The following is a 14,997-nucleotide window of genomic DNA, read 5'->3' on the forward strand; positions in this document are numbered from 1 at the left end:
GTAGGGAACCAGTAAGGGAGGAAGGGGAAGAGAACAATCAATTATTAAGCACCTACTATATTCCAGGCACCATGTTATTCATATACAAATATAATCTCATTTGATCCCCACAACAAACTTGTGACATAGTTGCTGGGCCTAAGTGACTAGAGGAGGATAGCTGAATGAGAAATTGAGGGTAAACAGAGGGTGAGAGTTGAATTCATCCCAGAACAAGGGGATAGCCTCTGTAAAAGCCTGGAAGCAGCAGATAGAGTACTAAGTTCATGGAAGAGCAAGTCAACCACTTTGGCTGGAAGACAGAATGTATTAGGTAGAGTGAGCAGCCTAAAAAGGTAGGCTGGAGCCAGATCTCCTAATGAGGGGCAGAGCCAAGATGGCAGCATGAAAACAGGGACTCACTTGAGCTCTCCCCCAAATCCCTCTAAACACCTGTAAAAATGACTCTAAACAAATTCTAAAGCTACAGAACCCATGAAATGACAGAGTGAAACAAGTCTCCAGCCCAATATGGCCTAGATGGTCACTTGGAAGGGTCTATCACCCTTAGAGTGGAGCACAGCCCAGCATGGGCCATGCCAGGACAGACCAGACCAGAGCAGACTGGGCGGAGCAAACCTCAGGGCACTGAATCACTGGCAGTTGTGGCAGTTTCAAGACTTCTCAACCCACAAACACCAAAGACAACTTAGCATGTCAGAGGGAAAACTGTGGGACTTGGGTGAGAGAAGGGTGTGGTCTGGCCCCAGTCCTGGGGTGGAGGAGGTGGCTGCTCTAGCAGTGCCAGTAGTGGAGGAGAGCATCAGCAGTGACTGCTGCTTCCAGAGCTCCAGGCCCACAGACAGTGGGGGGAATCAAGCAACTGATCAGAGCAGGAGTTCAGAGATCTCTTGGCTGGCACTGAGGTAGAGTTCTCTTGCTTTGCCCTGCTTGGATCTGGGTCACAGTCCTGGTTTGCTGTCCTCTGGTGAGGAGGAGTGTTGCTGTGGCAGAGTTTGTGGTGGCTGTGGAATTGGAGTCCTCCTGGTAGTTACACAGCAGAAAGGAGTGCTTGTACTCACAGACCAGAGCACAGGCCAGGAGAGGAGTATCATACCACCTCAGAATAGAAGTAGCTCTGAAAACAGCAGCACCAAACCCCTGAAGCTGGGAACAGAGCACTCTCCACTCTGGAAGCAGTCATACCCTGACAAGGAGCTCAAAAGTCAAGTAATTGGCTGGGAAAATGAGCAAACAGCATAAAAGGACTCAGACATTGCCTGTGGTTGCACAGCATATTATCTAAGAATGGTTAAGCTTTTGGTCCATGGGTTGTAGTTTGCTAACCCCTGGCCTACACCAACGAAGTCACATCCAGACCCAAATATATATGAACACATAAATATGTGTGCATAAATTTGTATCATATAAAGATATTATATGCACACATATACACACATACATGTTAATACATATATGTGTATGTATCTGTATATACATTTAAAATACATGGGAAGGAGTATTTATTAGCTCCTAAGTGGTTTCCTTAAAACTTGCCTATGAAGTAACTGTTATTATTTCCTTATTACAAATGGAAAAAATGATCCTCAGGCATATTAAATAAGTTACCCAGGATTTGAATCCAGGTCTCCCGACTTCAACCGCTAAACCATGTTGTTCTCCTAGGCCACTTTGATGTTCATTGCCACAGAGTTACAAGAGAACTTTCGAGGCCTCAACTAATGAGCTTCCATGTTCTCACCTTCCCTTTGAGAGGGAAACTTACATTGCAAAGCTTATTACTTTCTTGATTCTTTTTGTATTAGGAGGTCCCAGGAAAAATCCTGAGGGTCTAACAACTGGCTATGCCATTCTCTTATTATCAACACAATTTACTAGGTCTATGGTGTAAGTAATATTCTACAGGACTCTGTGAGACTATATGAGGCAGAATCTGTTTTCATGGGGCTCCCAGCATGCTTGACGACTCAGGATAGCAGAATCTTTGGCTACTTAGATGGCGCAGTGGTCAGAGTGGTAATATCCAACTGAATTAAGCTAAAGTAATACTCCACTTCCCAATTTACTAGCTTCACAAAAACTAGGGGCTATACTCCAGGCACTCTTCGGGAACTCCACGGACTCTCTATATACTAGAAACTAGATCCTTCACATGATGGCCTACTTAAATAGAGCACCGGAATGGGAGTCAGAAAGACCTGAGTTAGAATTTAGCCTTAGGAGTAAACTGTGAATCACTGAGCAAGCCACTTAATTTCTTGGAATGGAAGTTTCCTCACCTGTAAAATGGAAATAATAATAGCCTCTCCCCCAAGGTTTTTATCAGAATGAGTTAAAGTATGTACAGGACTGGGCAAAACTTTAAGTGCTATAAAAATGCCACATGTTATTATAATTATTGTTATGGTTATTGTATTAGCCATTATTAATATCCCCCTTTGAACATTTCACTATAATATGTAAAATTTAAAGTCTTTAATTGCTAAATAAATACAACTTATACTCTCATCAGTGCTACTCAAGGTACACCTTAATTTTTCATTCATCTACACTCATCTCATTTCTTTTTCAAAATTTATTATGTATTTGTTTTAACCTTTTAAAAAATTTGAATTCTAAATTTTCTCTTTCTCCCAAACCCTGATAAGACAAGCAATTACATATGTGAAATCATGCAAAATATGTTTCCATGTTAGCCATGTTGAAAAAAAGAATGAGAAAAATAAAGAGATGAAATTATACTTCAATTTGTACTCAGAGTTCATCAGTTCTCTTTCTGCAGGTAGGTAACATTTCTCATCATAAATCCTTTGGAAGTGAGATGGATCATTGTCTTGATCAGAGTAGCTAAGTCTTTTACAGTTGATCATCATTACAATTATGCTGTTACTATGTAGAATGATCCCTTGGTTCTCTCAGTTAACTTTGCATCAGTTCAAATTGGTCTTCCTAGATCTTTCTAAAACAATCCCCTTTATTGTTCCTTAGCACAATAGTATTCTGTCACAATCATATACTGTCACAATCATAACTTGTTCAACCGTTCTTCAATTGGTTGGCATCCCCTCAATTTCCAATTCCTTGCCACCATGAAAAGGGCTATTATGAATGTTTTTGTACATATAGGTCCTTTTACCTTTTTTCTCTTTGGGATTTAGACCTAGTATCAGTATTGTTGTATCAAAGGGCATGCCCAGTTTTATAGTCCCTTGAACATGATTCCAAATGATTCTTCAGAATGACTGGTCTGGTTCACAATTCCACAAAGAATTCATTGGTGTTCTCATTTTCTCACATCCCCCAGTATTTGTCATTTTTTATAACTATGAGATGGCTTATGTCAGAGTGTTTTTTAATTTGTTTTCCCTCATCAATAAAGATTTAGAGGATTTTTTTCATTTGACTATAGATAGCTTTGATTTCTTCTTCTGAAAAACTGCCTGTTCATATCCTTTGACCACTTATAAAATGAGAAATGGTTTTTATTTTTATAAATTTGACTCAGTTCCTTATATATTTGAGAAGTGAGGCCTTTCTCAGAGAAACATGTGTAAAAATATTTGACATTACATCATTGTTTATGATACTTTTTAGTAAAATGTAGTTTCCCCAATTATCTCTTTTAATTAGGTCTATTTTTGCTTTTGCTTTGTCTGAGATCGTAATTGCTACCCCTGACTCTTTTAATCTGCTCAAACTTTTGCCCTAGCTCTTTATTTTAACTCTGTGTGTGTTTTTCTGTTTAAGTGTGTTTATTATAAACAACATAGCATTGGATTTTGGTTTCTAATTCATTCTACTATCCACTTCCATTTTACAAATGAGTTCATCCCATTCACATTCAGTTATTATTACTAACTATGCATTACCATTCTTCTCATTTTCTTCTCTTTATTCTTCTCTCTTTCTTTTTACCATGCTTCCTCCTCAAAAGTCTGTTGTACTTCTGACCCCTGTCTCACTTAATCCACCCTCCTTTTATCAGCTCCCTTTCTCTTAACCCCTTCTTCTTCTACTTCTCCCTGGAATGAGACAGATTTCTATACTCAACTGAGTATGTAGATATAAATATAGATCCCTCCCTCTTTGAACAAATTTAGTTGAGAGTGGGGTTAAAGTGTTGCCTGCCACCATCCCTCCTCATTTTCATCTCCACAGTAAATGTTCTTCTAGTGCACCTCTTTTATGTGATACAATTTCCCATTCCTCCTCACCTTTACCCCTGTTCCCAATGTATCCTTCTTTCTCAGGCCTTCTTTTTATCATCAGAACATAATCAACTAACCCCCCAGCACTCTCTCTATGTAGACTCCTTCTAACTAGCCTAATAATAATACATTTCTTAGGCATTATCTGTATCATCCTCCCATATAGAAATGTAGGGAATCTAATATTACTGAATCCCTTGTGATTTCTCTTTCATAGTTGCCTTTATATATTTCTGGTTTTTCTATTTAAATATCACATTTTAGATTCAGCTCTGATCTTTCCTTTAGGAATGCTTGAAAGTCCTGTATTTCAATAAATAATGATTTTTTCCCCTGAAGGATTACACTCAGTTTTTCTGGGTATGTTATTCTTGGTTGTAATCTTAGCTTCTTCTCCTGGACCAACCTAACACAGTGGGCAAGCTACCAGCCCCAGAGGCCCTTGTGCAAATAGCCAGTGACCAGGCCCCTGGACTCAGTGCAAGAAGCTTATGACAGTGCCCCCGTACGTGCTGAGTAGAGCTCAAGTTTTTAAAATGAACAATAAAAGAGCCCTGACCATAGAAAGCTACTATGGTGACAGAGATCAGAATACAAACTCAGAAGAGGACAACAATGTAAAACTGCCTACATGTGAAGCATCAAAGGGGAATATGAATTGGGCTGAAGTCCAAAAAGTACTCTTGGAAGAGCTTGAAAAGAATTTTAAAAACCAAGTAAGAGGGCTGGAAAGCAGGGACTTGCATGAGCCCCCTTCAGGTCCCTTCAAAAACCTGTAAAAATGGCTCTGAACAAATTTTAGAACTGTGGAACCCACAAAATAGTAGAGGGAAACAGGGTTCCAGCCCAGGACAGCCTGGATGGTCACACAGTAAGGTTTATCGCACACGGAGCTGGGAGCAGAGTGGAGCAGAGCCCAGAGTGGGTGGCAGCAGGACCAACCAGACCAGGAGCCAGGTGGAAAAGGCCCTAGTGCCGTGAATCAGTGAGCTGTGGCACTTACCAGACTTTTTAACCTACAAACACCAAAGACAACAGAGAAGGTTAGTGGGAAAAGCTTCAGGGGACAGAGTGATTGGGCCACCACCCGGGGGCAGCAGGGGTGGTGCAGCTACATAACTACAGCTGTAGTTGCTTCCGGACCCAGGCCCACCTGGTGGGAGGAATTAAGTGGCGGATCAGAGCAGGAGTGGAGAGCCTGCTTAAGATCTGAGTCAGGTCCAGGTTGGTGGTTCTTGGGGAAGGAGTGCTGATGTGGCAGAGCTGGCTGTATAGAAATAGCTCTGAAAATGACAGTGCATCCCCTCAAGCTTGGAACAAAGTACTCTTCACTCTACAAGCAGCCATACCCTGACAAAAAACTCAAGTCAAGTAAGTTGGCTGGGAACATGGCCAGGCAGCGAAAACGGACTCAAATTCAGTCTCAGACTTTGGAATCTTTCTTTGGTGACAAAGAAGACCAAAACATACAACCAGAAGAAGTCAACAAAGTCAAAGGGCCTGCATCAAAAGCCTCCAAGAAAAACATGAACTGGGCTCAGGCCACGAAAGAGCTCAAAAAGGATTTGGAAAAGCAAGTTAGAGAAGTAGAGGAAAAGTTGGGAAGAGAAATGAGAAGGATGTGAGAAAACCATGAAAAACAAGTCAATGACTTGCTAAAGGAGACCCAAAAAAATATGGAAAAAATACTGAAGAAAACAACACCTTAAAAATAGACTAACTCAAACGGCAAAAGAGCTCCAAAAAGACAATGAGGAGAAGAATGCCTTGAAAGGCAGAATTAGCCAAATGGAAAAGGAGGTCCAAAAGACCTCCGAAGAAAATACTACCTTAAAAATTAGATTGGAGCAAGTGGAAGCTAGTGACTTGATGAGAAATCAAGATATAAAACAGAACCAAAGGAATGAAAAAGTGGAAGACAATGTGAAATATCTCATTGGAAAAACCACTGACCTGGAAAATAGATCCAGGAGAGATAATTTTAAAATTATTGGACTACCTGAAAGCCATGATCAAAAAAAGAGCCTAGACATCATCTTTCAAGAAATTATCAAGGAGAATTGCCCTGATATTCTAGAGCCAGAGGGTAAAATAGAAATTGAAAGAATCCACAGATCGCCTCCTCAAAAAGATCCCAAAAAGAAAACTCCTAGGAATGTTGTTGCCAAATTCCAGAGCGCCCAGATCAAGGAGCAAATACTGCAAGCAGCCAGAAAGAAACAATTTGAGTATTGTGGAAACACAATAAGAATAACACAAGATCTAGCAGCTTCTACATTAAGGGATCAAAGGGTTTGGAATACAATATTCTGGAGGTCAATGGAGCTAGGATTAAAACCAAGAATCACCTACCCAGCAAAACTGAGTATAATGCTCCGAGGCAAAATATGAATTTTCAATAAAATAGAGGACCTTCAAGCTTTCTCAGTGAAAAGACAAGAGCTGAAGAGAAAATTTGACTTTCAAACACAAGAATCAAGAGAAGCATGAAATAATAAATAAACAATAAAGAGAAATCATAAGGGACTTACTAAAGTTGAACTGTTTTGTTTACATTCCTACATGGAAAGATGATGTGTATAATTTATGAGACCTCAGTATTAGGGTAGCTGAAGGAAATATGCATGTGTGTGTGTGTGTGTGTGTGTGTGTGTGTGTGTGTGTAAGTATATATATATGTGTGTGTGTATATATATATATATATATACACATATGTATATGTGTGTGTGTATGTATGTGTATATATATATATGTATATATATATATATAGACAGAGGGCTCAGGGTGAGTTGAATATGAAGGGATGATATCTAAAAAAATAAAATCAAATTAAGAGATGAGAGAGGAATATATTGAGAGAGGGAGAAAGGGAGAGATAGAATGGGGTAAATTATCTCGCATAAAAATGGCAAGAAAAAGCAGTTCTGTAGGAAGGAAAGAGGAGGCAGGTGAGGGGGAATGAGCGAATCTTCCTCTCATCGGATTTGACACCATACACACTCAATTGGGTATCTTACCCCACAGCAAAGAAGGAGGAAGAAGATAAAAAAGGGGGGATGATAGAAGGGAGGGCAGGTGGGGGTGAAGGTAATCAAAAACAAACACTTTCAAAAAGGGACAGGGTCAAGGAAGAAAATTCAATAAAGGGGGATAGGTTAGGAAGAAGCAAAATATAGTCAGTCTTTTACAACATGAGCATTGTGGAAGGGTTTTACATAATGATATGCAAGTGGCCTATGTTGAATTGCTTGCCTTCTTAGGGAGAGTGGGTGGGGAGGGAAGAGGGGAGAGAATTTGGAACTCAAAGTTTTAAAAACAGTTGTCCAAAAACAAAGAATAAAAGTTTTTGCATGCAACTAGAAAATAAGATACACAGGTAATGGGGCATAGAAATTTATCTTGTCCTACAAGAAAGGAAGGGAAAAGGGGATGGGAGGGGAGTGGGGTGACAGAAGCAAGGGCTGACTGGGGAATGGGACAACCAGAATATATGCCATCTTGGAGTGGGTGGGAGGGTAGAAATGGGGAGAAAATTTGTAATTCAAACTCTTGTGAAAATCAATGCTGAAAACTAAATATATTAAATTAATTAATTAAATAAATAAAAACCAAGTAAGAGAGGTAGAAGAAATACTGGGAAAAGAAATGAGAGTTATGCAAGAGTATTATGGAAAAAAAGCCAACACCTTGGAAAAGGAAGCAAAAAACTGAAGAAAACAATTCCTTAAAAAATAAAATTAGCCAAATTAGGGTGGGGGGGGGAGGGGCAGAATCCACTGAAGAAAAATCGTCCTTCAAAAGTAGAATTAGCTAAACGGAAAAAGAGGTACAAAAGCTAACTGAAGAAAACAATTCCCTAAAAATGAAAATTGGGCAAATGAAACTACTGACTCTATGACACATCAAGAATCAGTCAAACAAAATCAAAAGAATGAAAAAAATGTAAAATGCTTGAAAAACAATTGACCTGGAAAATAGGTCCAGGAAGGATAATTTAAGAATTATTGGATTATCTAAAAGCCATTATCCAAAAAAGAGCCTGGATAGTATATTTCAAGAAAATATCAAGGAAAACTGTTCTGACATCCTAGGATAAGAAGGTAAAATTGTCATTGAAAAAAATCCACTGATTACATCTTGAAAGAGATACTAAAATAATAACTCCAAGAAATATTGTATCCAAATTCTAGAACTATCAGGTCAAGGAGAAAATATTGCAAGTAGTCAGAAAGGAACAATTCAAATATCAAGAAGCCACAGTCAGAATTATACGGGGCATAGCAGTTTCTACATTAAAAGGTCAAAGGACTTGGAATATGATATTCCAGAAGGCAAAAGAGCTTCAATCACAAGCAAGAATCAACTGCCCAGCAAAACAGAGGATAATCTTTCAGGGAGGCAAGTGTATATTCGATGAGATAGCGGACTTTCAATCTTTCCTGATGAAAAGACCAGAGCTGAACAGAAAATTTGATCTTCCAATACAAGACCTGAAAGAAGCATAAAAAGGTAAACAAGAAAGAAAAAGAAAAACCATGGTATTTAATCAGGTCAAACTGTTTACATTCCTGCATCAGAAGATCATTGGTTGGTTGGTTGCTGTTCTTCTCAAAGAAGACCAAATAGACATCACTATGCTAGAGTCAAGTAACAGTGTGTCTGACTGTGGCCGATCAGACCAATATGAGCTCTGAAAGTTCTACCACACATCAGGCACAAATAGGCCATGTGAACATTTAGGGTGTATTCTCTAGACTTCTGTATCTTGCATTTCTTTTGAGCAAATTCAATTCTGCTTTGCTCATAGAGCACAGCACCTTCTCTGATTATGGCATGTCATACTGAGTGATCCTGTGCCAATGTCTCCCATGTCACACAATCAATTCCAAAGTTCTTAAGAGAAACCTGAGTGTTCTTGTATCTCTTCTTCTGACCACTATGTGAGTGCTTGCCCTGTGTGAGTTTTCCATAAAATAGTCTTTTTGGCAAGTATATATTTTTGCAATCAAACAACATGGCCAGCCCATTGGAGTTGCACTCTCTGCAGTAGAGTTTGATCTTGGCAGTTTATTTAAATGAAGGACCTTAGTGTCCGGTATCTTATCCTGCCAAGTGATCTTCAGAATCTTCCTAAGACAATTCAAATGGAAGTGATTCAGTTTCCTGGCATGGCACTGGTATACTGTTTAGGTTTCACAGACATACAACAATGAAGTCAGCACAACAGCTTTGTAGACCTTCAGTTTGATAGTCTGTCTAATACCTCTTCTTTCCCACACTTTCCTTCAGAGCCTCCCAAACACTGAGCTAGCTCTGGCAATATGTGTGTCAACTTCATCGTCAATGTGTACATCCCTGGAAAGTACACTACTAAGGTTGGTGAACTTATCCACAGAATTATCCACAGAAAACTTCTCCATTTGCTGTAACCAATGCTTCCACATATGGATGGTGTGGTGTCGACTGATGGAGCACCTGTGTTTTGTCGGTGTTAATTATTAGGCAAAAGTGAACACAACCATCGTAAAAACAATCCATACTTTATTAGATCTCAGGTTCAGAGGCTGTATTGAGTTCACAATCATCTGCAAACAGGAAAACATGTACCAACACTCCCAACACTTTGGTCTTGGCTTGTAGCCTTTTCAGGTTAAAGAATTTACTATCACTGTGGTAGTTGACCTTCATGCCAAGTTAGTTCTCATTGAAAGCATTTGACAACATGGGTGAAAACATCGTGCTAAAAATCATGGGAGCAAGCACACATCCGTATTTCACTCCATTGATGACTAGGAAAGCATGGCAGCATTGTCTGTTATCCAGAATCTGGGCAAACATGCTGTCATTAAATTGATGTAAAATGCTGATGGATGCACAATGCTAAGTCCTCATGAGTGACAGTATCAAAGGCCTTGGTCAGATCTACAAACATTGTGTACAGACCTCTGTTCTGCTTTTGGCATTTCTCCTGGAGTTGGGCAGTAAACACCATATTGACTGTTCCTCAGCCATTTTTGAAACAACACTGACTCTCAGGTAGATTACCATATTCCAGGTGATGGATTGGCCTATTAAGGAGGGCTCTAGCACAAAGTCTGCCAGCAATGACTAAGAGAGAAACCTCCTTGTGACTGTCACAGACAAGCTATGTCCTTTATCTTTACAGAGATGGACAATGGAGGTACCCTTGAAGTGCTGGGGGATAACCCCCTCTTGCGATGTAACCGAGAAAATTTCAGTTAGCTTTTGTATGAGTAATGGACCTTCTTCCTTATAAATCTCAGCTGGAATAGAATCAGCACCAAGTGCTTTGCTACAGAAAAGGAGCCTAATGGTATTCAAAACCTCTTCTTCAGTTGAAACTTCAGCTAAGGAGGGAATGGTTTCGACCCGAGATAAACAGTCAATGACTTCAGCATTGATTGATCATGATCTGTTGAGAACATTATGTAAGTGTTCAGCCTATATCTCTAGGATCATGTCCTTATCATTAATCAATGTGATTCCCTCAGCACTGTGTAGTTGAGATGCACCATAGGTCTTTGACCCATAAAAAGTCTATAGGGCATCACAAAAAAACCACTTTGGATTGTTATTATCAGCATAAAACAGAATTTCATCTATCTTCTTACTAATCCAAGAATGTTTCATCTCTCTAAGCTTGGCTTGTACTTTACTTTTGATGGAATTAAATCCTGCCTTCCCAGAGACAGATGAACTATCCTGCTGGTAAACACTGTGGAATTCTCATTTTTCATTTAGCAGCTTCTGAATTTCCCCATCATTTTCATTAAACCAGTCTTGATGTTTGCAAGTATTTAAATTTTCTTTTTATTCCTCTCCCACAATAGGACTACACAAAGATTGTTGGCCTGTGTTTTCAACTGAATTGGTCCTTCAATAACAAGCTCTGCAGAAGTCAATGAAAGAAAATTTGTGATCAGAATTTCAGGATGTCAATTTCAACCTTAATTAGAGACCACTACCTTAAGTAGTTGTGAATAGAACTATAAAATCTATAAAAATCCTTGATCTTCATAATGGAACTCAGCTCTACCACCTGCTCCCTAAGTTAGAGGAATTGATGAATAAGGATTTGAGCAAGAAAAAGACTGTGTAATTTTCCTGAAATAGTAACATCCATCAACATATACAGAGGAACGAGGCAGACGTCGAATTTTGAGCCCCTCCTACGGAATGGAATCCCAAGGTATATTAGTCAATAGTTTTCCTGTGTTCTCTCTGTTTTTTTTCTACCTAAAGTTTGCTTTTTAAGATGAATAGAATGCTTCCTGAAATCATCTGCCTTGGCATTATGTTTCTCTCTGTGACCACAGTAGGGACTGTAGCAAACTTCTTCCTCTTTACCTCTTATTTGTTAAATATCATTGCTGGCCACAAGATAAGTTGTTTAACCCTCATTTTCACCCAGCTGACCCTGGTGAACTCCATTACGCTTATTAGCAAGGGAGTCCCGCAAACATTACAGGGTTTAGGGTGGCGCAATTTTCTGGATGATGTTGGGTGTAAAGTTGTATTTTACCTTCGCAAAGTGAGTGAGGGACTTTCAATTTCCTTGACTTGCCTCCTGTGTACCTTTCAGGCCATCACCATCAACCTCGGCAATTCTAGGTGGGCAGAACTCAAAGTCAGATTCACACAACACATCACCCCTGCCTTTCTCTTTTGCTGGATCCTCAATCTGCTGATAGAAATTCCCATTCCAGTAAGTGCAAGAGGCCCAAAAAGCAGGAGCAACAATGTTACACATGCATTTGATAATGTGTTTTGTACTTCAGAATATATTATGGGTGTTTATTTGATAATCACCACTTTCAGAAATGTGTTTTGTTTGGGGCTCATGGTGTCGGCCAGTGGCTACATGGTGCTTCTCCTACACAAACACCACCAGCACGTCCAGAAAATTCGAAGCACCAAACACTCACAGAGAAGGCACCCTGAGATCAGAGCCACCCAAACTATCCTTTTACTCATGAGCACATTTGTCAGCTTTTATGCACTCACCTCCATTTTTACTCTTTTTCTCAGTTATTTTGACCGAAAATCTTTCTGGATGTTGCCTACTGCTATCTTCCTGTCACTATGTTACCCAACCATCAGTCCCTTTCTGCTGATCCCCAGATGCTGCAGGCCTACCTATAATTTCTTGGCCAAGTAACATCCCTTACCCCAAAGCACAAATGTGATAATTTCACAGTTGTTGAGATACCATCTTTCAGAAAAGGTAAGCATGCATGAAACAGATAACCACTTGTCTCAGCTGCAACCATGGAATCATAAGTAGAATGTTTCCCCCTCCTACCACCCCTTTACCTACCTCCTAAATGTTCCTGAAACAGAGGAGACACAAAGAGGCTTCTAATCTGGAAAAAACAATTTTAAAAGAATTCCATGACATCAGAGTCACAGCAGAGCTTAAATAGACCTCATAGATCCTATAGGACAACTCATATGCAAAGAAGGATGCCTTCAAAGAATGAACAGAATTGTAATCCTTGATACTACCTTCAAATATTTGAGCATGGCTGTCATGTTTCAACTTCATCTTCTCTCCCCTAGTCTTAATACCTACATTCTCTTTAAGTGATCCTAATATGGTCAGGAAGACACTTACTATTCTTATTGTCTTCTTCCTGGTGGCCTCCAGTCTTTCAAAACCTAACACAGTACTCCATATGTGATTTGAGAAATACAGATTTAAAATTTTTATCACACCTACCTCATTCTTGGTACTATGCTTCTCATACCGCAGTTTGAAGTGAATTATCTTTGCTGGCTACCACATCAGTCAAGTGACTCATTTTGAGATTTTAAGCCATGAAAAACCCCAGTTTTTACTTCCATCAACTGTTGTCTAACCATATGGAATAAGAGAAATACAAATCAAAAGAACTATGAAGTTTCACCTTGGACCCATAAAATTGAGAAAGATAACAAAAGACAAGCATAGTCTATGTTGAAGGGTTTGTGGGAAAATGGGCACACTAATTCATTGTTGGTGGAGAGATGAACTGGTACAAACATTCTGCAAAGCAATTTGGAACTATGTAAATAAAGCAACCAAAATATCCAGAGATTTCAATGGTAGATATATAAATCAGTAAGATCAAAGAAAAAAAGGCACAATTCCTACAAAAATATTTATTACTGTACATTTCATGGCAATAAACTAGAACAAAACGAAGAGAACAACAACCACAAGACAATCAAAGCTGAATATTGAGAAATTATAAGGCACAAACTTGTACCCAAAGATGATGAATAAGAAAATTCCTTTCTTGCTCCTTTGTAAAGGATGGAGTCCTGGGTCCATTAATGGGGAACAATGCGCAAAATATAACCTTTGTTGATATGTTCTTCTTATTTTTTAAAATCATCTTCCACGTAAGAGATCCTATCATTCTAGAAATACTACTTCAGACCCAATGGTATTGAATAAGCAATATATCATAATATGAAAAAAAGATTAACCCAAAGCACAAATGTGATAGTTTCACAGTTTTTGAGACACCATCTTTCAGAAAAGGTAAGCATGCATGAAACAGATAACCAGAAAACATGAATGAATTAAATATTTACTATGAGAAATATGGACTCCATATGTGTAGAGAAAGGCCCACACATGTTGAAGATACTGTTATTGTGTGTGTGCATCAAAAAGAGGCAAATCAGATGTTTCTAGTCTCTTCTTCCCCCACCCTTCTACAAGGAGAATTTTTATTGCTGCCAGGATGTTAAGCAGGAGGTTGGAACAAGAGACCATCCTGATCTCAGAGAGAGGGGGGTATTAGATGGTAATGATAACAATCTGCCCATTTAAATATTATTTGACTAAGGGATATGATCAGCTTCCATCTCACTTTTGATCACTTTGTCATATTGAAGAGGAGGGCCACAAGCTCTGTATCCAAGGATTGACTCCTTTCTCTCCTATTACCACTTCTGCAATGAGCATGCATAGAAACTAGCAAAGAAACTCATTCATCCAAATTATAAAAAAGAAGAAATTAGATAAGGTATATACTTAGGAGAATATGAACAAGACAATACAGAGTGAAGGAACTCTCCCATTGGGAGTAATGTAACTGCGGTCAACTGAGAGAGAAAGCCCTGCATCTCAACCAAGAAGAAACTTTTCAGATCAAGCTAGGAATAGGGACATGATGGAGACTGCCTATACCTTTCATGTCTGCCCAGAGTCTTTTCCATCAGCAATCTGAAGTGTGGTTGGCCCATTCCATCTTCTCTCTCATAGCTGGAATCCAACTCAGTGCTATGCTCAAAGACACACACTTTGAGAATTCCAATGGAAGACTCCCATTTGAAAAGTCCCCAGAGTGAGGACTTCTGAAGTTCTGAAGCTCTATAACTCTCACCAATTCAACCCTACACTTCAAGCAGCAGAGGACTTTCACTGCCACCAAAAAGGATAGAGTCACTTATTAATGCAAAAGCATATAATGATCTATTATCATGCTGTTCCATGCTTTTGAAATTAAAATATCATGTCACTTGCAAGTTTCTTTTCAACAGTCCTTCACACTATCTCTGTCACTGAATTTTTGTTCACAGAGTTGTTCTGGTAGGTTACAACAAAAGCCAGAACCATACTATGATCATCTGGAATTTTGTGTGTCCTTGCTTCATGATGATTTGAGATTGTCATGGACTAGGACTAACTTAAGCTGTTCAAATACTGCAGTTTCAAAATAGAAACTAAATGATGTACTGACAGACTATTGGACAATTACCACAAGAGTGTTTACTT

General features: G+C 39.1%; 1 protein-coding gene across 1 annotated transcript; it reads left to right on the forward strand.

Annotated features, from left to right (window-relative positions):
- The first annotated feature begins 11,493 nt into the window (after positions 1 to 11,493).
- Positions 11,494 to 12,387, forward strand: LOC118843228 (vomeronasal type-1 receptor 4-like). The gene has a single exon (XM_036750738.1). The coding sequence runs from the start codon at positions 11,494 to 11,496 to the stop codon at positions 12,385 to 12,387; it is 894 nt and encodes a 297-aa protein (XP_036606633.1).
- The last annotated feature ends 2,610 nt before the right edge of the window (positions 12,388 to 14,997 follow it).

This window comes from Trichosurus vulpecula, chromosome 1 (assembly GCF_011100635.1).
Source record: "Trichosurus vulpecula isolate mTriVul1 chromosome 1, mTriVul1.pri, whole genome shotgun sequence".
NCBI lineage: Eukaryota > Metazoa > Chordata > Mammalia > Diprotodontia > Phalangeridae > Trichosurus > Trichosurus vulpecula.